This window comes from Manis javanica, chromosome 4 (genome assembly GCF_040802235.1).
Source record: "Manis javanica isolate MJ-LG chromosome 4, MJ_LKY, whole genome shotgun sequence".
In the NCBI taxonomy this organism is placed as follows: domain Eukaryota; kingdom Metazoa; phylum Chordata; class Mammalia; order Pholidota; family Manidae; genus Manis; species Manis javanica.
Window position 1 is genome coordinate 126,769,605 of NC_133159.1, and position 26,370 is coordinate 126,795,974.

Genomic DNA, 26,370 nt, shown 5'->3' on the forward strand with positions numbered 1-26,370 from the left:
CATAAGACTACCCCACTTCCTCACCGGACATTACTCATAGCCCCAGGCTGTCACCTGTGCTCCTGACCAAGTGGCTACAGATCAGAGGTTCCCATGACCCTCTGAACAAATCATCAGGTTTGATAATTTGCTAGAGTGGCTCAGTTTACTCACTAAATTACTGGTTTATTATAAAAGGATCAACTCAGGAACAACCAGGTGGAAGAGATGCACAGCAGGATGTAGAGGAAAGGGGCTCAGAGCTTCCACGCCCTCTCTGGGTGTACCACCCTCCCACGTCTCCACATGGTCACCAGCAGGGAAGTTCTCCAAACCCCTTCTGTTAGGGCTTTTATGGAGGCCTCATTACTGGGCATAATTGATTTAATCATTGGCCATTAGTGATTAGCTCAACTCTGATTCCCCTCCCTTGAGGAGGTCGGGTTGGTGGCAGAGGGCTGCAAGTCCCCATCCTCCAATCCTATGGTTGGGTCCCCCGCCTTCCAGGTTCCATCCTGTGTTTTTTAGGGGCTCTCTAAGAAGCACCTCATTAACATACCTCAGGTGTGGTTGTAAGGGGTTTATTATGAATAACGACAGATGCTCCTTTCACCTTTATGACTTCCATCACTTAGGAAATTCCAAGGGTTATAGGAGCTCAGATATATACAGTTGACCCTTGAGCAATTCAGGGATAGGGGCACTGACCCCACCTACCTCATGTAATCAAAAATCCATCTATGAATTTACAGGTTCAGTGCAACCCCTTTCAGAATACTAATGACATTTTTTAGAGGAAATAATCCTAAAATTCATATGGAACCACAAAAGATCCTAAATAGCAAAAGCAATCTTGAGAAAGATCCAAGCTGGGGATATTATGCTCTCTGACTTCAAGCTATACTACAAAGCTACAGTAATCAAAACAGTGTGGTACTGGCATGAAAACAGACCCATAGATCAGTGGAACAGAATAGAAAGCCCAGATATAGACCCACACATATGTGGTCAATTAAAATATGATAAAGAAGACATGAATATACAACGAGGAAAAGACAGTCTCTTCAATAAGTTGTGTTGGAAAAACAGCTGTGTGCAAGACAATGAAACTGGATTACTGTCTAACTCCACATACAAAAGTAAACTTGAAATGGACTAAAGACATAAATATAAGACATGAAACCATAAAACTCTTAGAAGAAAACACAGGCAAAAATCTATTGAACATAATCATGAGCAATTTTTTTTGGACACATCTTCCTGGGCAAGGAAAACAAAGTAAAAAAATGAATAAGTGGAAATAAAACAAACTAAAAAGCTCTGTTTGCAAAGGACACCACCAACAGAACAAAAAGTCATTCTACAGTATGGGAGAATATATTCATAAATGATTTATCCAATAAGGGGTTAGCATCCAAAATATATAAACTAAAATGAATCGACATGAAAAACCCCAAATAACCCAATTAAAAAATGGGTAGAGGACCTGAACATTTTTCCAAAGAAGAAATACAGATAGCCAACAGGCACATGAAAAGATGCTCCACATCACTAATCATCAGGGAAATGCAAATCAAAACCACAATACGATACCACCTCATACCAGTGAGACTGGCTGCTATCCAAAAAACAGGAAATAGCAAGTGTTGGTGAGGATGTGGAGAAAGGGAAACCATCCTGCACTGTTGGTGGGAATGCAAATTGGTGCAGCCACTATGGAAAGCAGTATAGAAGTTCCTCAAAAAACTAAAAATAGAAATACCATTTGACCCAGTAATTCCACTCCTAGGAATTTATCTGAGGAAAACAAAATCCATGTTTCAAAACATAAGCACCCTTATTTTTATTGCCACATGATTTACAATAGTCAAGATGTGGAAGCAACCTAAGTGTCCATCAACAGATGAATGGATAAAGAAGATGTGGGTATGTATACACAGTGGAATATTACTCAGCCTTGAAAAAAGAAAGAAATCTTGCCATTTGGAACAACATGGATGGACCTAGAGGGTATTATGCCAAGTGAAATAAGCCTGGTGGAGAAAAACAAATACCACATGACTTCACTTAGTTGTAGAATTTAAAAACAAAACAAAATGAACAAAAATAGCAGTAGACTTAAACAGAGAAGTGACTTGTGGTTACCATCGGGGAGGGGGTTGAGTAGGTGAGTGGGGGAAGGTGAGGGGGATAAAGGGGCATAAAAATCTCAGTCATAATATAAGTTGGTCATAGGGATGGTAGTACAGCATGGAGAATACAGCCAATGATTCTGTAACGTCTTCTGTGTTGACAGTATCTGCACTAGTTGGGGTGAGGATTTAGTAACGTGTAACTGTTGAACCACTGTATTGTATAATTGAAACTAATGTAATACTGTCTATCAATGAAAAAATGAAAAAAAGTCCACATATGACTGACTCTTTAAAACTTTACAATGAATAGCCTATTATTGACCAGAAGGCTTAACAATACCATAAACAGTCGATTAACTCATAATTCAGCATGTCACACGTATTATATACTATCTTCTTCCAATAAAGTAAGCTAGAGAAAAATTTTTTGAATTGCTGCAAACATTCAAAAAATTTTTCCTCAGAGAAATCCACATATAAGTGTACCTGTGCAATTTAAACCCGTGTTGTTCAAGGGTCAGCTGTATATCTTATTATAAATCGCAGCATTACAAGGTGCCTGACGGGTATGGGTAAGCTGGGAAGATTCCTGAAGAGGTGACATTGGAGCTGATTCGATATTAAGGACCGCGAGGGTTCTTTGGGGAGATTACTGTAGGATAATGTGTGAGAAGGGAGGTATTCATGCTGAAAAAAAGGACTTGTGGCAGCTAAAAATACTGCTTTGTGTCTGATAGACTTTAGCAAAGGAAGAGTGTACTTAGGGACATCCGTCTAGGTGGGGGCTTTTGAGGTGTGGGAAGGGCGTCTGCAGTGGGCGGTGGGCACTGCTCCAAGAGGTGCCCCCTGAGTAGTGCCTCCTACTGCTCCCGACCCTCTCCGGACTTCTCTCCACCGGGGTGGGCTTGCCTGGCATGCAGAGTCACCCGGTGGCAGCCTTCCTTATGAAATTAAAAGCTGGAGGTGTTATTATAGTTAATTCAGAGGTTCCTGTTCACCGCGCTTCTCCCTCCTCCATCGCCCTTCCCCCCGCTTTTTAGGCAGCTGGGATTTTGACTTTGGCTGGAGGAGAGAAGGAGGAATAGTATCAGGGTGGTGGGTATACTAGAGGAAAAATAGTTTTTCCATACGGTTATGACTACGACCTGAAAACATCTGTAAGTTTACTGACCAAGGATTTTTGCCTATGTTAGAGTTTTGGCTAGAGGAGGGATTGTGTGCATGTGTGTGTGTGTGTGTGTGTGTGTGTGTGGTTGTGTGTGTATTGTATATGCACATATAGTTGTTCATTTCTTCATGCCATTCATAGCTTTTATTCACAGAAAGTCTAATCTGGTCCCCACTCCAAGCAGCATTCCCTTCTAGACAGAGTATGTTTTTGAAGGCTTTTCAGAACAGATCTTGGAGAGGTGACACCTGCCTTATATGTTGCAAAGACATCAGTTCCACCGCTCAGGGAGCAGGTGGAGTTGGCCGGGTCTGAGGTGCAAGATGTGTATGTGGCAGCAGCAAAAGGTCAGAGTGGTGAAACGTGCATCATCACAACTTGGGGCTCGTTTCTGGGCCTTTGTACAGTGGAAACCAAAGCAGTTCTGAGCTTTGGTAGCACTGGCCAGGTTGGCTTTGTAAAGGGCAGTTTGATGAGAATGAACACCTTCGGGAGAAAGCGAGTGAACACTGAAGGTCAAGGGGATGGTTTTCTGCCCTTTGCCCCCATGGGCACATGAGGGTTACTAGGACAGGCCTGTGTGTACTCGGAGGGGTGGTGAGGACGGGCGCTCCTCAGGCATGTTCAGGGTATCGCTGAAGCCTGGTCACACCCAGAGTACAAGTATAGCTGCCTTTCTCTCTTCCTGACCTTACTGGTCCCACTCACTCTGTCCTTATTTCTCATATTTAAAAAACAGGTATATTTCACATCCTTTCTGCAGTTTATGATGAAAATTGTATTTTCTTCAGTCTTTAAATATAAAATGAGACCGTTCTGTTTTTTTCCAAACTACCTATCTCTTGCTCCCTGGCAGAGGTCCGTGCCTCACTGTCAGAGCTGTGTCCCTGAACCAGTTTAAAAGGTGCATCTCGACAAGAAAAATGCAGCCTCGCCTAGGGCTAGCAGGCTTTAAAAAAATGATTAAGTCCAAGAGAAATACTCCTTTTCATTTGTTTGCTTAATGGAAAACAGGGATTTAGAAATTTCTCAGTGACAAAAATCCTCCGGCTAGTCTAATACTTAGTGAGGTGGGGGTGGAGATGCGAGAAGGCTGGAAGGGAAGTGGGGGCAGAGGAGACCCCACACATGTCAGGTCCCCCACTGGCTGGAGTCCAATGGCTGATACACCATTTTTACCCAAACATTTCCATGGGTTTCCCAACGGGAAATGTACCAGAGGCGGTGAGTGTGATAGAACATTGAATACTTGGGTATGTTTTTTAAAGTCATGGTTGGTGTTCTGGAAACTCGTACCCAGGAGAGCCAAATTGCTGTGACCAGATCACTTAGGGTCACCTTGGCCAGCACCCTGAAAATCTTAGGGTTTCTTGCTTGTCCTTGGTTTTTCCTGTTTTGTCTGCTCAGTGGAAAACCAACCAAGCAGGCCTGGTGCTTTCCACAGAAACTCAGGAAACCTGGTTGTGATACCAGCTCTGGTTTCCTTACCCTAAAGCATGGGCTGCCAGCCAGGTATTGTCCCATAGTCCCAAGGAAGTTAGTGTAGATTTTAGGATAGGAATATAGTGTCCAGAAATCCCTTGTATTTTGGAAGAATATGGTACATTATACTATGAGGGAACCCATGTGGAATACAGAAGTTGCACTTGACTTTCAGAGATGCGTGCTCTCTCATTGAAATGCTGTTTCAGTGTTAGCTATTTGCTGCTAGTTCCTGAACTCTGTTTCTTCATTGGTACAATAAGGAGGGTGGATTATACCAGTGGGTCCCCCTGCTGGCTGAACACCAGCGTCAAACCAGTGGGAAGCTTTTGAAATTCCAATGCCTGAACCTTTCCCTGCTCTGCCTGAAACAAAATATTTGGGACTAAGGGAGTATTCAATTTCAAAGAGTTTAAAGAAATTGGTAAAACTGTAGGTACATCTGCTCTGGAACAATTGATGCCTCACCTGCTTATACCAAAGATGCTGCAGGAATGATGATGACAGTGGGCTCTGGAACCTGAGCCTACCTCCACTACTTAAGAGCTGTGTGTTGTCGGGCAAGTTACTTGACCTCTCTGTGCTTCCGCTGGCTGCTCTGTGAAATGAGGATAATACTGGTGGTTATGGCTAGTAAATGGGTTAATATAGGCACACTGCCCAGTTATTTAGTAAATGCTGTTTCAATGTTAGCTATTTGCTGCTAGTTCCTGAACTCTGTTTCTTGGTACAATAAGAAGGGTGACTATACGAGCGGTTCTCCCTGGTATAAGGACACTATTGTCAAACTAGTGGGGACCTTTTGAAATTCTGATGCCTGCACCTTTCCCTGCTCTCCCAGAAACAAAACCTTTGGGAGGAGGGCCTGGACACTTTCAACGAATTTACTGTGTGATTCTCAGCACAGTGAGGCTGAGAACCAGGGTAACAGGTGGTCCTGAGACCCCCTCCAGTCTAAAAGTCAGCATGCTGTGTTTCTGTTTGGAGAGGTTATAGCTTCCCTTCCCATACTCAGTGCACTAAACTACATGGGATTACTTTTTTTTTCCTTTTTTAAAAAGGTGAGGTGATGGCATGTAGTGTAAAATTAAAGATTTTGAAGCACACATCAGCGGCATGTACTTTCACAGTGTTGGCAACCACTGCCTCTTCCTAGTTCCTAAACATTCTCATCGCCCCAAAAGAAAGCCTGGGACCCAGTAAGCAGCCAGTCCCCATTCCTCCCTCCTTCCGGGACCTGGCACCACCAGTTTGCATTCTCGTCTCTCTGGCTTTACCTGTTTTGGATATTTTTTATAAATGGAATACAAATATGTGGCCTTTAAGTGTTTGGCTTCTTTCACTTAGCACATTTTTGAGGTTCATCCATGCTATGGAACGTCAACACTTCATTCCCCTTTTTGGCTGAATAATACTCTGGGTGTGTATAGCACATCTGTTTACCCATTTATGCCTTGATGGGCACCTGGGTTGCTTCCACCGTCTAACTGTTGTGAATATGCTGCTATACACATTTGTGTAGTTACTTCTCTGGTCACCTGTTTGCAGTTCTTAGGGGTTGTGATGACGTGAGCTTAACTCCTTTCAGGTTCCCGGCCCCGATTCCAACCTGTTTGTTGGAGAGGGGGCCTTCCCACATGCACAACACCAAGCGATTCTTGCACACCAGCAGGGTGTCAGAGAACTCAACTCCATCCTGACGCTACTTGCCTGGAGACAGCACCAGATTCCCCAGGGTGAGGGCTCCGTCCTACAGGACTGCCCTCCACCCCCTACTCCAGACCCTGTCAAAAGCCCCAGGCAGTTACCTGTGCTTCTGACCTACAGGCTACAGATCAGAGGTTTCTATGGCCTCCCCCTCAGGTTTGATTAATTTGCTAGAGTGGCTCACAGAACTCAGGAAAACACTTAAGTTTACCAGTTTAATAAAGGATGCTGTAAATGATACACGTTGACAGCCAGATGAGGAGATACATAGGGCAGGGTCCCAAGTAAAGGAGCTTCTATCCTCGTGGAGTTTGGGGCCTGGCTCCATGGCACATGGAGGCGTTCTGGCTCCCCAAGCATAGAAGCTCTCTCCAACCAAGAAGCACGATCCAGATCCAACGGAGCAGAGCAGAGAGCACAAGCTCTTCTCAAGGGTTTTGTGAGGGCTTCACTGCATAGTCATGCCTGACTAAATCATTGGCCTTTGTCTGATTCAGCCTCCAGCCCCTGCCCTTGGTGGGGGGAGTCCAAAAGTCTCTCATTAACATGACAGTACACCCGATTCACCTTCAAGACTCTGCAGTGTTTTCAGGAACTGTGGATGAAGACTAAATATACCTGGAAAATATTCATTCATATGACCAAAAATGTATTTATGATTTATTTTATTGCAGGGGTATATACCTTGGAGTGGAATTAATGAGCACAGAATTGGAAAAATTCTAACTTTTTGAGGAATCATCAAACTGTGTGATAAACTTTAATCTATATTTGGCCCTCACAGATCTTCCTTGACCTGTCCGCACTGCCTGAAACAGAGCAACACCTTCGACCCGTTCCTGTGCGTGTCACTGCCTATCCCCTTGCGCCAGACAAGGTACGTGAGCATCATGCCTAGGGAACTTGACTCCATCCTTACTCCTTATTGGGAACCTTCTGGCTTTGCGTCTGCAGTTTCCTGTCCTTTGCTTCTCAGCCAGCATTTCTCTAGAAACCAGCCTAATAGCTGGGTGATGTCCAGTTATTGAATGTGACAATTAAAGTGGAAGGTCATTGTGTCTGTTTAGTTGTAGAAGGAATTACAAACAATGCTTTTGTTTATCAGCACCATTGCCAGGCTTACATCTGTGGCCCACTCACAAGCTGACGTGGGCCAGTCAGTACCATTTGGCCAGACTGGGGGCAAGCCTGAGATCATCTGTCGCCACCTGCTTTTCCCTGCCTCATTTCCAAAATCCTTTTTCCTCACTGTGAAGGTGTAGGGAAAAGGTTTCTTCAAAGAGCAAAGGAAAAGGAAAAAGATTGTTAGGGGAGATGAGAAAAAAGGAAAAGGAAGTCAGATTGGGTCAGAGGTGCGGTGGGACTTGGCTTTGTAAAAGACAAAGCGCAGGTGTCCCAAAAGCCCAGGTCTTCGCAGTGACTGTTAAGGCAACTGGCCACTGTCAGTGTCATGGAAGGTTGGTGAACTCCCACGTGGGGTGCCTTCACTGGCACTGAGACAGTGGCATTGCTTCCTTGTGTTCCCTGCCTCCATCAATACCCTTTCTCGCGCCCTCTGCCTCTTGATATCTCCCATCTTTGGGATGCAGCTGAAGATAGGACGTCTTCATAATGCCTTTCCCGGCAGTTTAATCCCTTTCTCTGCTCTGAATTCCTATGCTGTGGATCACCTGTGCCACACTATAACATGGGCTTACCCTATCATGGGTGGCACCATCAGATGATGTCTGCCGCTCGGTGTGAGCTATGGTTCCTGACCTGATGCAGCACAGCACAGTGGTTAGGACCACTAGCTCTGGGGCTGGACTGCCCAGGGTTTAAATCCAGCCGTATCAGCTCGCTGTATGAATTGGACAATCACTGCAGTGTAGAACAGGAGAAACAGGAGGTGGAGGAGTGAGCGCTGGTGTGCTGGTGGGGGTAGTAGGAAGTAGAACTAAGAAAGTTTTCCAGAGAGGTTGGGGGCTGGAGGGCTGTGTCCTGTCACCAGGGGAGAATTCCTGTAAGGACATGAGTGCATCACTGATGTGTTGAATCATACTGGAAGAAGAAGCTTGACTGCTTTTACTTCTCAAGTTCTAATCTCAAATTATATTTTTGCTTAAGATGATCAATTTAACAAACAGAACCTTGAAATCATAGATCTGTATTGTGATTCTTAATCGAATACCTTTTATCTTTAACTTGCTGGGAAAGTTTGCTCACATGAGACCCTTGGAGATTTGCTTTCCACTGCCACCTGGTAACAGTGTACCTAAAGTACAGTGACCCATCCCAGAAGCAGAGATTAGCATAAGTGCTGAACTTGACCCAGTGTCAGTGTGTGGATAACTTCCTATTTTCCAGATTCTTGAGCATCACCTTGGTCTTCCTGTCTAAGAGCCAGCGGTTCCTGCGGGTTGGCCTGGCCGTGCCGATCCTTAGTACAGTGGCAGCCCTGAGGAGGATGGTTGCAGAAGAAGGCGGCATCCCTGTAGAGGAGGTGTGGTGGAATTGCACTGGGGCCCAGTCACTGGATGACAGAATGCTGTCTGGGCCAGCTGTCTAGGCTGTTGAGGCTAATTTCTGGTTCCCAGGTGACTCCAGCATGACTCATGAGTTTCTGTTTGATTAGTAGTCCCTGGTGTCTGTGATGGCTGGGCCTTGACTTCTGCCTGCATTTTTGCAGAATAAGCAGAAAAGGACACCACTTTGTCTTTAAAGGAGGTGATGATCATTATGATCATAGTATTTCTTTCAGTAATGCTTCCTAAATGCTGGGCACCATTTTATGAACTTAATATTCAAAGCTGGTTTAATCCATAACCATTTTGTGAAGTAGATATTACAATCACCCTCATTTTACCAGTAAACAAAGAAGAGGCACTAAGAGGTTAGGTGACTTGCACAAGTTCACACAGCTGTTAAGTGGCTAAGCCAGGATTTCAAAGCAGACGGTTTGTCTTTAAGGTCCTGAGCCACTGTTGTATGTTTTCACTCCTGAGAATATAAACCAGGATACTGAGGGGACACTACCTGAAATATGAGGAGCTACTGGGGTGACTGAGGATGTGTAACATGAGAGAAGAGATTTGTGGGAGAGTGGTATGGCTATGCTCTTTTTTATTTTTAAAGAGATTGGATTCACTGTGACTCTAAGGGCAGCACTCCTAACAGGGACCCCCATGAAAGGACGGGTAGAGGTGATGGTGATGAACTTTGTGGCATGATGGGAAGGGCTTAGAATAGGGTTCGGTTAGTGATTCAGTCCATTTCTAGTTTTCTGACTTTGGACATATACCCCTTATTCCCCTTCTCCCTCCCTTGGTCTTCTATTTCTTGATTGTAAAATGGAAATTTTCTACTTCCCTGATGGGGACTTTTGCAAATTAAAAATATGTTTTTAACCTTTTTATTAAGGTATGACACCCATATAATAAAGTGTACATATCTTAAGGTTATAGTTTGCTGAATTTTTACATATGCATCCATCCATGTAACCACCATGACTACTTGTCAACCAAGAAGATGGTGATGATTATGAACATAATAATCCCAACAATAGCTAACCCTCAGTAGTGCTCACTAAGTGCTGGGAACCATTTTATAAACTTCATGTTCATAGCCACCTTATGGCTCTTTCCATCGCCCTGGGGGCCCCTTCCTGCGCCTGCCCAATCAATCCCTCTGACCTCCATCACCATTTTTATGAAGATCTCAGGTGGGGAAAAAAGTGTATCTCACTTTGTAACCTCAAAGTGCTCTATGACATGATATGACAACATTTTTTTTTGGCTATTTTATTATTTAGAAGTTCCTTCAGTGGAAGTCAATTGAGAAAGATCCAGAGAAAATAGGAAAGTGGTGAGAGCCTTGGGAAGAAATGGCAGGCATGAAAGATCTAAAGGGGGAAGTGTGAGGGAGGTAGTTCACTGCCAGGAATTCGACAGGTGTGACGTAAGTTTGTTCAGGAACAGGGATCACTTGGCATTCTTAAGTGCAGGCAAGGTAAGCATTTTGATTGGATCTTAAAATCTATTTTGGTACTTTAACTCATAGGTTTGTCCCAGTTATTATCTGTGATCATGGATATATTTGGATTTATTTATATCATCTTATTTTGTCCTTCCTATTTACTGTGCTTTTCCTTTGATTCTTTTTTCTCTCCTTTACTGTTTCTTTTGGATTGAACCATTTTTCTTTATTCTGTCTCTTCTGGTTTGGGACATAGATAGCTCTATGTTTTTAGGGGTTATTAAAATGCCAATAAGTCTTAGTTAATCTTCCCAAATGACTCAAGGATCTTGGTATGCATCCACTTCCCATATACCTTTTTTGATTTGATGTTACTATAGGTGGATATGGTTGTCCAGTCTTTTTATTCTTCTTCCTCTCTCTCCCCAGTTGTAGTAGTAGCAATAGTTGTTATTCTTATAGATTTATATAGTCAATGTATGTTTACAATTACCAATGTTTACCATTTTCTTTGGTTCATTGAATTTTCTTACAACTCAGGTTTTCTTTCTGGATTCAGTTTGTTTGCTTTTTAACCCTGAGATGAGTCTTTTACAAGAGGAGGTCCCAGCTAGTGAGCCTGGAATGAGTTATACATGCTGAGATGTTGATCCCTTCAGCCCACGAGGTGACAGAGTTGGGTCTGGGGCAGCCAGGACCCTAAAGGCAGTCACCCCTCTCCTCCAGTACAAGACCAGCTTCCTCTGCTTGCCTCAGTGTTCCATAAAAATATGTTCCACATGTGACATAATGTGAAAAGAGTTGATATAACACTATTTAAAAGCTTTTTCAGTGGAGATCTATTAGTAGTAAACACTCTCACTTTTAATCTGGAGAGGGCTTTATTTCAGCCTCAGCCAATGATAGTTTAGCTGGTATAAAACTTCAGCTCCTCAGTTTACCTCCCCACCCCATCCCTCAGCAGGCTGGCCTTCTATTATTGCAGTTGAGATCTCTGTGGTCAGTCTAGTTGTTATAACTACTGTGTGTTGTACTAAAGAGAAGTAGTATTTCTCACTTAGATAGGTAAGGTAAAAGAGGGTAAAAGAGAGATTTAAGACTATTGGACACTTTTATATTTCTTACTTGTTAAGTTCCCTTTGAGAAATCCAGAGGGAAAATGATCCTCCTCATTCCAGGTGATCTTGGTTGAACTGTATCCCAGTGGACTCCAGCGGTCTTTCTCTGATGAAGAAGACCTTAATACTATTGCAGAGGGCGATGATGTGTACGCCTTCCAAGCCCCTCCACCATCTGGCCAGGAGACGCTCTCAGGTACTGTGGTGCTTTTCAGAATTTCATTTTGTTATAATGAGTTACAGGCTTGAGAGGGTTCTCACTGGTTGCTCATAAGACATTTAGTTTTAATACTTGGACCCATCAGGCTTATTTTCTCAAATATTTGGTGTACAGATGGTTGATTACTAGAATTTATTCAATTAATGCAGCCGAGGTTCTCAAAACCTTAATGAGTATCAGAGTTACCTGGAAAACTTGTGAAAGCAGATTTCTGGGCCCAGGGTTTCTGATTAGTAGGTCTGGGGTGGGGCCTGAGGATTTGTATGTCTAACAAGTTCCCAGGTGATACTGGTCCTGGCGTCACACTTTGAGAATCTCTATTTAGAACAGGTGCTTGGGTAACCTTTGTCTTCAGGACTCTGGTGTTCAAGGTCTATGCTTGAAGTAAAATTTTTACAAATTGGAGCAGTAGGTGGCCAAAGAAGTTCAATGATTTTCTGTTAACAGTCTCACTTCCCAGTGCTTGCTTTTCCTAAACTTAGGGATGGCCAAGATGGCCAGTTCCTGACAGTCTTTCACTGCAGGTCAGTGTACATTGTGGCCCAATTAAGCCAGGCAAGAACGCCTGTATCTATAGAGGGCTCTGGCCAGTGTTACCGGATAGCCCAGATGAGTCCTGTGTCCCGGCCTGGACCGTCAGTCAGCCTAGGTGGCTGGCTGTGGGAACCAGATGTCTGCAGTTGCCCTGAGTCAACAGGGAGACTCTGGGCATGGGACGCGATATTGACTGGCCCTGATTGTAACTCAGTGAGACAAGCCCTCATTTCAAATTCAATCACAGGTGATATATCTGTGCCTTAAAAGCCAAATTTTCAGAAGTGATTGGAAATTGAGGATAGTCTAATTCTTCTTCCTCAAGGGTAAAGATTCTTACCTTCCCTGTGTGCCACTTATGCTGATTTTCTAAGACCATGGTTACTCTGCGGTTCCCTGATCAAGGCATAAAAGCAACCAAACTCATTTTGGAGTACTTTTTAGACTGGGTTTCAAACATGTTAAAATCTCTGCCCACATTTTAAAATTGCTGGCTGAACACAATAGTGAAAACCACCACGTGTGTGATCTTCATATGCCATGCCAGATGGCACAAGTGCCACAAACCTTACTATCTCTTCCCCTAACCCATTGCTAAGTGTCTCCCAACAGTGGTTAATAGATAAGTGCTCAAAGAGAAGAGGGTCCGGAGAAGCTGGGGTTCTGACCCAGCAAAGCAGCTCCTTTAGGAATACAAACTCAATTCTCTGTCTTCAGCATGTCCAGCTGGCCTGGCAGTGTCCCTGCGCTTTGCAGTCCGTGGTGGTCAGCGGTCATGCCTGCCCGTCCATTGTGAGAACACGGTGCTGATTCTCTTCTGTAACTTGGTGGGGTCAGGGCAACAGGCCAGCAGGTATGTTGAACTTCATCTTCTTTTAACATAATGTCTGGGATTTATACACATGTACTTGGAATTCTGTCTAGAATAATTCTAATTTGATAAAATGAAACATCCATTACCAAGGCTAATCAACTAGGAGTAGGCAGTTTCTGATCAGGAGGATTGGAAATAGCCGACTCAAGCAGATGGCAAACATTGCCCTTAACAATGAAGCATCAGAGGCTTTTCTGTTAATTTCAGGAACAATTATTAATTGCTTTCTCTGCTGTTCAGTGCTGTGTCATAAGTCCCAGGCAGTGTTGCAATAAGACGAGCAAAAGGAAACTGGCTGTCACAAAAGAGGGGATGTAATTACCGCTATTGGCACATGGTACTGCCATCTGCTCTAAGGGCCAGGGAGAACTGGAAAGTGATTAGAACTAATCAAAGAGTTGGAGAAGTCGTTGCACAGCAAATACACAAAAGCAGGTAGTTTCCTTGTAGAATCCAATTAAAATGTTTAAAAGATAAAACACCGATAAAAAATTTTGGGTTGATAGAATGTTTATAAAATGAGTCTAGGGTAATAAACTCATAAGAATAGTGAGAAAATACTGGGGAAAGGAGGAAGAAAGGATGGCTGTATTAAAACAGAATAAAGCTTTAAGTTTTGAAATACTGTTACAGAGGCAGAAGAATAGCCACTTAAATCAATGAACAGACTAGACCGAAGTATATTTAAGTATTTATTATATGATAAGGACAGTATATTTCACATTACTAGAAAGTGAGCAAATTATTCAGTATGTCAAGCTAAGCTAATGCTTTGTTTCTTTTTATTTTATTTAATCTTTCTTTTTACTCCTTCCATAAATTCACATGTATAAGTCCCAGATTTGATTAGAGAGGTGATTATTGCAAAAGGCCCATAAAATAACTTGAAGATAATGTAGAGGATTGTCTTTGGATCAGGGGGTCTGTTTGAACACGTAAGGCAGGAAACTGTAAAGGAAAAAGATAAGGTTTTAAATACATTTAAAATTTTAAACTAAAAGCAAATTTGAAAGGCAAAGTGCAAATGAGGAAAAATAGTTACATCAGGTGACAAGTGAAGGATGTTTATGCATCGTATAAAAAAACCTGGCTCTCAAATTAGTGAGAGAAATCTCTAGTGAAATGAGGCACAGAAGTTAGCATTAGGTCATAGAAAAAATTCAAGCCTAGGTTAAACTATTCAGCTTCATTAGCAGTAGAAGAAATTCAGTCACAAGATGCTATTGTTAACCTTTTAGATTGGCAAAGAACTTGAAAAATTGATAATACTCCTTCTGGGCAAGGGTCAAGGAATGGGGCACATGCCTCACTGGTAAATTGGTGGGGATTTCTGGCAGCAGGTTGGGAATAAATAGCTTTGGTCTTTCATTTCCACTTCTGGAACTTTATCCCAAAGAAATAGTTACTCACATGCACCCAGAGATGTAGGTGTGTATACAAGAATGTATGTAGTTCCTGCGACGTGCAGGCATTGTTTAAATAAAGAATTGGAAGCAACCTGAATGCTCAACAATAGAGGGTAAGGTAAATAAACTGATCTGTCCATTACAACAGTGGACAGCATGTAATGCCATTGCCCGCCTAGACACGCCACCTCAGATTTGTGCCTCAGAAGTTTCCTCAACAGTTTCACATTCTTGTCACGCTGAATCTTGCCACAACCTTGTGTGGTGTGGCCATGGAACAACGGGTGGTCAGTGATCTGTCCAGTGGTACCCATGTCCAAGCTGGAACTGACAGCCACAGGCACATCTGGGTTCTCAGCAGTACAATCTCCCTGCTCTGTGTTGCCTGGGTTGGGAAATGGGAGGCATTCCCAGTTATGAGAATATTCCTGACACATAAAACCATCAGCGTGTCAGCTGCACGGGGTTCCCTCTGGGTTTATCTCTGCCTGCAATATTCTCTGACCCTTCTCTCAACGATGGGGAGAACACCAGGGAAGAATGTTTCTCGGACGGCCAATCATTTGGAGCCATCTCTTTACAGTGCAGTTTCTCCATTTGTAGTGAGGTTCTCTGATGGGCAGTTTTGTGCTGTGCTTTGTGCCGAACTCATCTGATGGAGAGAAGCCCATGAAGAGGCTTGTGGTCTCATGACTGTTGGGGTTTGTTGCTCTTCCCTTTGGTGAAATAACCTGATGTCCTTGGATATTTCAGGTTCGGGCCACCTTTCCTAATAAAGGAAGACAGAGCCATTTCCTGGGCTCAGCTCCAGCAGTCCATTCTCAGCAAAGTCCGCTCTCTAATGAAGAGTGAGGCCCCAATACAGGTCAGTACACATGCATACAGAGTGTGTGTGTGTGTGTGTGTGTGTGTGTGTGTGTGTGTGTGTGTTGAGGGGTAGGGACGGGGGAGGAATGTGAACTTGTTGTCAATGAGGCTTTATATTGTTGTATAAAACAACTTTGATTTATCTGCAAGGAAGAAACCGTTTTATGGCCTGTCCTCTCTTCCTCTGCGGTGTTAAAAACCACCTTTCACAGACAGAGCTTTCTCCTTGTTAAATCTTCCCAAACACCATTGGAATAAAGAGTGGGATTTACATTATTCTTCTCAATTTTGTGTACTTAACAGTTCACCATAGTTCTTCCCAGAGGAGAGTTTATTGCAATAAATTGAAATTTATATATTTGGATCAAAAATTTCAAGGGACTTCAGATGTAACTTCCATGGAAAATTAGAATCGATGTTTATGTCTAAACATGAAAATCTAGATACTAAAGATAATTTTGTCCAGTTTTAAAAACTGAGATTAAAGACTCAAAAGAAAATACCTTTTTAGCCTTGCTCATTTATTTATTCTCAGATTAGTAGTTTCCAAATGAAAACTACATATTCTAAAACCATTCCTTTGGCCCATAGAGTTTCAGAACTATTCTGGTGGCTGCTTGGTCAAGAAGATGTTGAAATTTGTGGGATGGTGCGGTAGCCTTGACATTTATTTCCCCCCAACTATTCTTGGTGAGAACTTCTCATTCGGGGGATGTACCCAGCTTACTTCAGAGGCGATTCTTGATAATTCATGTTTCTTCCTGCTCAGAGAAAACCATACATTTGAATCAGGATTTATATCAAGTATCACTTTGTTAAAGACCTTCTCTACCTTCGTTTCCAACCTTTATCTCTAAAAGATTTTGCTCTGTGTACTGCCCAGGAGATCTACTACAGCTCCCGAATTAGAAACCCTAAGTTCTCTCTAAGTAGGTCAGAATACTTTAGCTTTTCTCCAAACCTGTGCTCCTGATTCTTGAAAGTGAATAAAACCACGTTCATGTGAACATTGTACTCAACTGTCCTTGCTCTCCACTGGGTCACACGTGTACTTGGGCCTCTGCACCTCTGTAGTCATTTTGATTTTAGAAATTGATCAAAGCAATCAGTGAGGCCAGCAGAATTCTAATACAGACATCCTACAACTAAGCTGTAGATGCTTTTCCACAGATTCATTGGTAAATGTCTAGGCTGGCTTGATTTTCTGTAGGAGTAGTGGTTCTAAATGGCTGTGAGGTGCCCAGGCTGGCCCATCCATTTAACCCATCATGCTCTTAGTACTGCATTAAATATTGGCTCAATATGGTAAAAATTTGAAAAGAATCCATTTGCAGTTCTCAACACTGAGCTGAAGAGATTAACAAATAGTGAACATATATTGCATGAATATTCAATGAATTTCCTTAGCCAAGAATAGAGGAAAATCTCTCACAGAAATAACCAATTTTCTGGTCAGAATGAATTCATGTAAATTGTGAAAAAAGAGATTTATCATTGCCAAGACATTTTTATGGTCACTTTGTAAATTTTCTTTGTGTACAGGCAGAGTAAGCTGCCTCTGCGGGAGAGGGGACTTGATTATGTTGCCATCACACAGCAAGCAATTAGGGGTGCCAGGAGCGAGTTTCAGCTCCGTACTGAAGTAACAGTTTCCTTAGGAAGCACACCCTTCTGTGACCAGCCCTGAATCAAAGAGCCTGAAGTCAGCTTGCTTCTAGCCATTGATTTTGTCGCTGTTGAAGCTGCAGGTCAACCAGAGGGTGGTTATGGTCCAGTTTGGCACATACACTCTCTGCACTTCACATTTGGCTCTTTGCAACCAGGTTCCAGTTCACCGCACCGGCCTCGTGTCCCATTGCTCCCTGCATGCGTGAGCTGTGACACCCACAGGAGCTCACTCACAGCCCACTGAGTGTGTTGGAGTCATGCTTTCTTCCATGTACAATCCCTCTTTCCTGGAATTATGATGCTCCCACCCGTCCCCTGTCTGCATTTCATCAGTGAATGGTGAATTTCAACCTGTATTTCATCAGTGTCTTTTAAGTAGAGATGTCTGCCATTTATCTTTGTCAGAGTTTGGAAGAAATTCTTATTTTTCTCCGTGTTGTAGCTAAGGTCATCAGTGGCAGTTTTAAGAACTGTGTTTTGTTCACTTGAAGATGCCATGGGTTTTTTTTTAACTGTGGTAAAATATACATATTTATTTTGATCATTCACAAGTGCCCATTAACTGTATTCAACAGGTGTTGCATTAACCATCAGCATTTTCTGTACCCGAATTTTCATCATCCCTACAAAATCTCTATTCCCATTAAACAATAGCCCCCCCATCCCCCATCCCTTAGCTCCTGTTAACCTCCATCCAGCTGTTTTGTCCCCGTGGATTTGCCTACTCTAGGCATCTCACATAAGTGGATGATTCATGCAATATTTGTCCTCTATGTCTTGGGTTTTTTTTTTTCACTAAGCCAAATATTTTCAAGATCCATACATATTGGAGCATGTGTCAGAATTTGCTTCCTTTTCAAGGCTGAATAACATTCCCTGTGTGTATAGCCCACATTTTGTTTATCCATTCATCTATTGATGGACACTTGGGTTGTGTCTACCTTTTGACTATTGTGAATAATGCTGTTTAAAACACTTCAATTTCATAAATGTTAGAGTATTAAAAAAAGCATACATCTTAGAATGAAAGCATAGGTGGAATTTCTTATATAGCTTATTTTATAGTATATAAACACTTATTAAGCATTTGGTATGTAAAATATACACTAACTTGCTTTTAGATAATTGCCTTCTTTTGGCAATTTGGTGATGATGATAAATCATCTTAAAATAAGTCAAGTTACCTATTAATAATTGACATAGTTGATTGATTTTTCCATTGACTATGCCAGCACCTGCTCCAGTTACACATGTGTGACTGAAAAACAGCATGATCATCATTTTGGAAAATTTAATGTGTTCAGCAGTGTTAGGTCACTATGTTGGAAGGTACAGTGTGTCTCTTCTTAAGAAAATGAAGCCCTTTTAGCTCCAGGTTTTGAATATTAATTATTAAGAGAATATTCAAAATAGACTCTAGACAAAAGAATTACAATTTTGAGTAATTTATTTGCCTGTAGGAGTCTAATTTAAACAAGCCTGATGACCCACCTCCTCCGTCTCTGTCTTGGCAGAACCCAGGATCTCTGTTTGCCATCCGGGTTGTGGGGCTTTCTCTGGCCTGCAGCTACTTATCCCCACAGGACAGCCAGCCCCTCTGTCACTGGGCAGTGGACAGGTAAGGGCATGTTCCAGATTTTGTAAGAGAATGAGTGCGATCTCATTCGACTAGATAAGTGTCCATATGTGTCAGTCAAATTGGTTGCAATCTCCTGACTCCCTGGCAGCAGCCACTATGCCAGGTTTGTGCACTTCCTGTGCTTTCAGTGCTTATGTCTAGAGCGGACGGTGACACGGCCACCTCAGAGGTGAGGGAACATCGCTGTTCCCAGAAATAAGTTAACTCGCTCACACTTGCACAGCTAGTTATGGCCAAGCCCAAATTTGAACCCAGATTGGTCTGACTGAAAAACCCATTCAGTTAAGTCATGCTACTGAATTCAGCCTATATGTCCCCTGTAGGGTAGGGGAGCCTTCTGCCCCTCCACCATTGGCTCCAAACTCTAGATGGTGGGCTCTAGCCAGGGGATAAAGCCAGTGTGGCCATGTGTCTGTGGGTCTGGCTTCCTGATTCTCCAGGTGCCCACCTGCAAGGCCTTCCACTGCACCTGGTCTTGCGAACCAATCCACAGGACCAGCTCAGTGTCTGAGAGGCAGTTTCCCTGTCCGGGTCTTCTGCTCATTTTCCCACAGACACAAAGTTCTCAATAAACATTTCTGATTTCTTGGCTTGGTTAACCAAAGTTGACAATCTATGATGTAGGTGTGATATTGTGTACAATAAAAATATAACTCATGGGGGGATGACAAAATACATGTTCAATTTTCAAAAAACTATGTGTTATATAAAATTGTTATGTATTCACTGTATTTTTTTATTGAGGTATCATTGCTACACAATCTTCTGAAGGTTTCACATGACCAACATTGTGGTTACTACATTCACCCCTATAAGGAATACATATTTGGTATTCTGCCACAGAGCTCATAAACCCCTTGGAATTTCCATAGTGATAACAGCAATTGAAGCTGTCCTGTTATTCATAAGAAGCCTGTTTCAAAAGCACCTGAATTTATGTTAATGAGGTGACTTTGGGGAAGTACCTAAGGATGGGGGCTGGTTTGGAACTCTGTGGCTCCTGGTTTGGAACTTTCAGACCTTGGAGGAAGGGAGAGGGACTGGAGAGTGGGCCTGATCACCTGTGGCCAGTGATTTAATCAATCATGCCTAGAGAATGAAGCCTCCATAAGAAGCCTTTTGGCTCAGGGTTTGGAGAGCTTCCGGGTTGGTGAACACATGGAGGTACTGGGAGGGTGGTGGGCATGGTGGGCTGCACCATCTCCCACGCATGCCCTGGGGCTGTTCCTGATTTATGTCTTTTCCATCCAGCTGTTTTCTGTCTTATGCCCTTTGATAGTAAATCTGAGAGACCCAGCTGTTCCTGAGTTATGTCCTTTTATGATAAACTGGCGATCTAGTAAGTAAAATGTTCATCTGAGTTCTGTGAGCCCTTGTAGCAAGTTAATCAAACCCAAGGAGGGTTATTGGAACCTTTGATCTATGGCTGGTTGGTCGGAAGCCCAGAAGACAACCTGGACCTAAGGACTGGCTTCAAAGTGGGGAGGCAGGGGCAGGCCCGTGGGATCTGACGTTGTCTTCCCAGAGATAGTGCTAGACTTAGTTAATAGCTTGATGGTGGGGAAAAAGCACACATTGGAATGGTGTCAGAATCATAGTAGAGACGGGGCCCCTCCTGTGACAAGGAGACCAGGAACCAGAGTAGGAAGCAGGGCAGAAGGTTCTATACCCTGTGCCCCACCCGCACCCTCCCTGACGAGCAGCTGCTTTACAGAATTAGGGAGGCAGAAAGTGTTGGCCAGGACCTGCTTGGGTCTGACAGGAAAAAGGGGACACGGTGGTGGGGAGGTTTCGAGAAGGGCCTGCTTAGAGCACAAAGAGGCCCCTCACGGCCCTCTGTCTTGGAAGAGAGAACCGTGCTACTCAGAGTGCGTGCCCCAGAGTATATAAACAAAGCAAACCTGACGTAACAAGCAGCAGCAGACTCACACTGAGAAGGGACCAGCAGTTACCAAAGGGGAGGGGTGGGGAGGGTGAAGGGGATTCAGGGGCACTGTGATTCACAACACAACAAAAGTAGGTCATGGGGAAGGCAGTGCAGCACAGAGAGGAGAAGTAGTGGCTATAGCAACTTACTACACTGATGGGCAGTGACTGTAATGGGGTTTATGGGGTGCACTTGATAATAGGGGTGAATGTAGTAACCACAATGTTGCTCATGTGAAACCTTCAGAAGATTGTGTAGCAATGATACCTTAATAAAAAAAATACAGTGAATACATAACAATTTTATATAACACATAGTGTTTTGAAAATTGAACATGTATTTTGTCATCCCCCCATGAGTTATATTTTTATTGTACTTTATAAAAGTATCTATAGTGGTTTAGAAAGAAACCAGTGAACGGGTCCTTCATCTTAGCTAGTTTGAGAAGCACAGGAACAGAGTCTGGTTGCACAGCAGGCTGATCATGCTGAAGATAGTCCTGCCTGTGGCCACAGTCCCTGTCACACCTTCTGTCCACCCCATGTCCCCTGGCAGTTAATGGCCCCTGCCTCCACCCCCACCTCACGAGGACAGCGCTCCCCAGAATCTGATACCGTTGATCCCTTGCCTCCTTCACAGAGCCCACATTCAGCTCCGGGGCCTCCCTAGCCTAGCACCACCTTGCTCTAGAAATGTCTCTCTTTTTTAAAAATTGTGGAAAAATGTGCACAACATAAAATTTACCATCTTAACCACTTTTAAGTATACAGTTTGGTGGCATTAATTCCATTCACATTGTTGTACGACCATCACCACCATCCATCTCCAGAATGTTTTCATCTTCCGAAACTAACACTCTGTCCCCATTAAACATTAACTCCCTTTTCCCCCTCCCTCAGCCCCTAACAACACTGCCCTACTTTCTGTCTCTGAACATGACACTCTTGGCATCTCATATGAGTGGAATGGGATGGTATTTGCAGTTTGTATCTTTCTTATTTCATTTAGCAGAGGATCTTCAAGGTTCAACCATGCTGTAGCATGTGTCAGAGTCTCCTGCCTTTTTGCGGCTGAACAGTACTCCACTGTATGGCTCTACCCCACTCTGTTTACCTCCTAGAAGTTTCTTTGCTCCCTTGCTGTTCTCCTGCTCAGGGGCCCTCACATGTGGTCGGGCCTCGGCGCTCCGCCGCGGCATGCTTCCCTGGTGTTCCATCCCTGGATGACCTCGCTTCTGTCTACCACCTTTAGGTCCAGGTCTCTCGGATTTAGATCCAGTCCAGATTTTTCTCTGAGATGCAGACCTTCCCATCCTACCTAAATGTCTCACAAACATGCAAGCTAAATGTTTGTCAAGGCAAATCTTCTTGCTTAAAACTTTCCTCTTGTGCCTCCTGTGTTTAGATGCTGACAACCATATCTACTCAGGATCCCAAGCTAGTGACCTGGGAATCACCCTTCATTCCTGCTTCCTGATTTCTCCTTACATTCAGTCCATCATCAAGTCCTCTTGTTCCAAATCCTGGTGGTTCCTCAGACCTGTTCCCTCCATTTACCACCATTGCACACGTCCAGGCCCTTATCACCTCATTCGGACGCCCCAAGAGCCTCCGCTCTGCTGTAACTGCCTCTAGGCCAGTGGCTCTCTCATCCATCTGCTTCCATACCTGTCTGTTTAAAACCCTTGGGTGGCCCACAGGGTAAAGTCCACACTTTGCAGAGTGGCGGTCACAGCCCTGCCCTCTCACCGTGTGGCCGGCCTGCTGAGCCTCTGCTTGTCGGTCCAGCACACACCCTACACTTTGCTCCTGCTGAACCTCTGCCTGTACAGCCCTTTCCTCTCCCTACTCGCCCTTCACCTGGCCAACTCCCACTCTTCCTGTGCAGAAAGTCTGGTCTCTGAAGCAGCTGAGTGCAGTTCCTCCAAGTCCCCATAAACACCCCGGGTACATTGCAGTGGCCTCTCTGCATGTCTCTCCCATTTATCAGACTCTGAGCTCCCTCGGGGTAGAGATTATGTTTGTATGTTGCTTAGGATCACATCCTGCCATAAATATCAAATAATGGCCTCTTTTCTGTTTGAGCCAGGGCTGTGATCAGGAGAGAAGATCACGCTGTCTCTTGCATGATTGTTCCCATGTAAGGAGTGGACTTCAGTTATACACGCACTTTGCCCCCTCTTTGTGCCCTAAGCGGTTTTGTGTAACAGAGCCTGAAGATACCGATTCTCCTTTTCCACTCCCATGTTTAGACTCCAGTTGAAAAGTAGAACGAGGAATGAGGCAGAAAGAGATCAACATGTTAGGTTTATTGGTAAGGGTGATAAGAGGATGTGGCTTAGGTATGAATCCAATATGTTCCTCGGAATGAAGTACCCCAGCTCCCCAGGTGTGGGCCTTCTGCATTGTGGGGATGGCGAATTTGGGCATCCTAAAGAAAGAGATGTAGGGATTCAGACAGGCTCCCCAGTATGTCTCCTCTTGGAATTGAATATGTGTCAGTCTGCCAGCATTCCACCTGCAGGGACACGGGTGAGGAAGAATGCCAGCCTGCTCCCATTTGGGTCGGAGGAAGGAGTAACCGGGAGGGACTGAGCCGATCACCTCCCCACAGTTCCACCAGCCTGATAAGGCACTTCTCCTCCTCTGAGGGAGTGAAGATGGCAAGGAGGGAGACAGACAGATGCCCGTATCTTAGTTACCCCCAGTCTACAGAAGGGTGAGGACGGACCGGCACTGTTTGCCCTGAATCAGCAGGGCTCGCCAAGCGGGGAGGGCTTCTCCCAGACCCACCTGGTTCCCTGCCCCCTCGTGGTGCTTGCTCGTCAGGATGACATAACGACCCCACCCCAGACCTGTCACTGCTCACCCACAGGATTTGATATGAGCTCAAAACCTGTTTTTGAATCATCTAGAAGACAGGGACTCGTGACAGGCCCAGTTTTTTCCCACGATACATTCTGAACGCTGTTAAGTGTTGCCTTTCCCATCACTTGCTGTCTGACTTCAGGACAAGACCTCACATTCTCCACTCTCTTCCTAACTTGTCTCCTCTGTATGAAGGTCAGCCAGCCTTTCTGGAAATGTGCTGAGCCCAAGCCGCTGCAAAGAGCCGCAGGTTGACTCACACTGAGAATTTCTGGGTGAGGATGAAGCCTTCAGCGGAGAGCGACTCTCCAGATACCTCCCTTGCTTTACACCGGGCTTTGGGCACATCTAGAGCATCAGGCCTGGGGCTGAGGCAGCCGCTGCACCCTGAGAGACGTGGGGAGGTGGCTCGCTGCTTTCTGATGGCTCCTTGTTCTCTCCCCAGGGCTTTGCATCTCAGGAGGCCAGGAGGCCCCCCACACATCAAACTGGCCGTGGAGTGGGATAGCTGTGCCAAGGAGCGGTGAGGTCAACAGAATTTGTCTCTGCTGGGGAAAGATGGGGCCAGCTGTGCAAATGAATCTTCCTGGACCCAGTTTCCCCCCCATGTGACCATGAGGCAGTATGCACCCCTCCTGGATGCCATGTGGCCCATGCCTGTACGAAACCCTAATGATAACTGTCTGTTATATAAACAGCGATAGTAATAGTAAGAATGGTAGTGGTGGGTGTCGCCAGCACTGGGAACAGTGACAGTAGTAAATGGTATGTGATGCTTACCGACCCAGCCCGTGCCAGTCACTGCTCTGAACACTTTATACATAGTGCAATTTATCTCATCTTCATCACACTCTGTGAAGTAGGTACTACTGTAATCCATATTTTCAGATGTCAGATGTGGAAACCGAGGCCAAAGAGGTTAAACAATGTCATGTGCTGTCACACAGCCGATGCATGGCAGAGCTGGGATTTGAACCCAGGTCTTCTGGCTCAAGTCCACACTCTTAAGCAGTAACTTGGCTGCTTGTGTAACACCAAGTGCATCTGCCCTACCTTGAAAAAGGGCACTGTTCAGTCCAGCAAGGATTTATTAATCTACTAGGTGCTGGGCCCTGCACTAAGATGAGGAAACAAAAACCCATAAGCCAAGGATGTGGTCCCTCTTGGAGCTGGTGGGGGAGCCTGAGAATCCCAGGAGCACTGAGCGAGCACCGAGGCAGGGTGTGCACAAGGCACCGGGTGGAGCACCCTCACCGCCCTGGCTCCGGTGAAGCCTCTGTTGGAGGTGAGAAGCGCTAACGCCATTGGTCTTCTGCAGCCTGTTCGGGAGCCTGCAGGAGGAGCGGGTGCCGGATGCGGACAGCGTGTGGAGGCAGCAGCAGGCTCATCAGCAGCACAGCTGTACCCTGGATGAATGTTTTCGGTCCTACACCAAAGAGGAGCAGGTGCCTCCCTGGGGGTCCACTCCTGGGCCAGGAAGGGGGCTGGTCACCTTTCGGTGGTCAGCTGTGGGCCCTGGGGGCCTCACAGTCCTGGTGGCTTCCTTGCCAGCTGGCCCAGGGCGACGCCTGGAAGTGCCCGCACTGCAAAGCCCTCCAGCAGGGCATGGTGCAGCTGAGCCTGTGGACGCTGCCGGACATCCTCATCATCCACCTCAAGAGGTTCTGTCAAGTGGGTGAGAAGAGAAACAAGCTCTCCACGCTGGTGACGTTTCCACTCTCTGGCCTCAACATGGCTCCCCACGTGGCCCAGAGAAGCACTGGTGCCAGGCCTGGGCCAGGCCCCTGGCCTTCCTGGAAGCAGCCAGCCTGTGTGCCCACCAGCTACCCACTGGACTTCCTGTACGACTTGTACGCGGTCTGCAACCACCACGGCAGTCTGCAAGGTGGGCATTACACAGGTGAGCCTCACCTTCCGACTCAGGGCTGCCAGGGCCGTGTTCGTGGCTGTGGCCTGGGCCTCAAGATGCCCGGGAAGAGGCACTCCTGGAATGCCACCTCACTCGGGCACTTGGCATGGGCTGACCCCTCACCCCAGGCACCTGCCAGAGGGTGGGGGGCTCAGGGTCCAAGCCAGAGTTGAGTTAGGTTGGTGGTTGGAATATGCAGTTAGTTACAGTCTGAGTATATTCAACCTTATGAAAAGTAGGAGGATAACTGTGAGAACCGAGAGAGTGATGTTTACCCTTGTCTGTAATTCAACACAAGGACTCTTAACAAATTTTTAAAAATTATTTCACTGAATACATTTAATTTTTACCCCTTAGAGGAACTTGAGAGAAGTAAACAAATTGAAGGACAGAAACAAACAGCTGTGTGGCATGTTCAGTTGTCCATCATCATATGCCTTGGTCCATTCTATTCTAGAATAACGCGAATCATTTCATTTAAAGATTGCTTTAAAATATTTCAGGTTTTGAAAAGTGCATGTTTCCAGTGTTCTGAGGTAGCTGCAATTTGGATAGCACTGGACTGTATAGAAATCGAGGATCATCACCCATTGAGCAAATATAAGTACCTGCTCCATGCCAAACCCTGTGCTAGGTGCTGGGGCTTCAGAGATGAACAAGACAGATATGAGTCCTGCCCTATGGGACTTGAATCTAATTTCAGACACAGTAACACAGTGCTTGTCGTGCTAGCCTTTCACCACCTGGTATCACGAAAACATGATTGACTGTGTCTGTGACAGAGGTAAGGCTTCTCTGAGGACATCACCTTTCTGTCAAGAGCTGAAGGATGAGGTGGAACTAGCTATGTGAATAATGGGAGGAAGGCATTATGGGCAGAGTCACTAGCATGTGCAAAGACCCTGGGGCAGAGCTT

At 44.8% G+C, this 26,370-nt stretch overlaps 1 protein-coding gene across 2 annotated transcripts in view; it reads left to right on the forward strand.

Annotated features, from left to right (window-relative positions):
* Positions 1 to 26,370, forward strand: part of LOC140849031 (ubiquitin carboxyl-terminal hydrolase 43-like) — a 59,797-nt gene that overhangs the window by 20,528 nt on the left and 12,899 nt on the right. Inside the window, exons 4-12 of one of the 2 annotated variants that reach the window (XM_073234825.1) lie at positions 7,256 to 7,348; positions 8,818 to 8,953; positions 11,604 to 11,739; positions 13,015 to 13,150; positions 15,331 to 15,442; positions 18,627 to 18,730; positions 23,991 to 24,068; positions 24,864 to 24,990; positions 25,097 to 25,445. In XM_073234825.1, coding sequence (XP_073090926.1) covers positions 7,256 to 7,348; positions 8,818 to 8,953; positions 11,604 to 11,739; positions 13,015 to 13,150; positions 15,331 to 15,442; positions 18,627 to 18,730; positions 23,991 to 24,068; positions 24,864 to 24,990; positions 25,097 to 25,445 — 1,271 coding nt within the window. The remainder of the gene's footprint in view (positions 1 to 7,255; positions 7,349 to 8,817; positions 8,954 to 11,603; positions 11,740 to 13,014; positions 13,151 to 15,330; positions 15,443 to 18,626; positions 18,731 to 23,990; positions 24,069 to 24,863; positions 24,991 to 25,096; positions 25,446 to 26,370) is intronic. The other variant, XM_073234826.1, reaches the window with a different exon arrangement.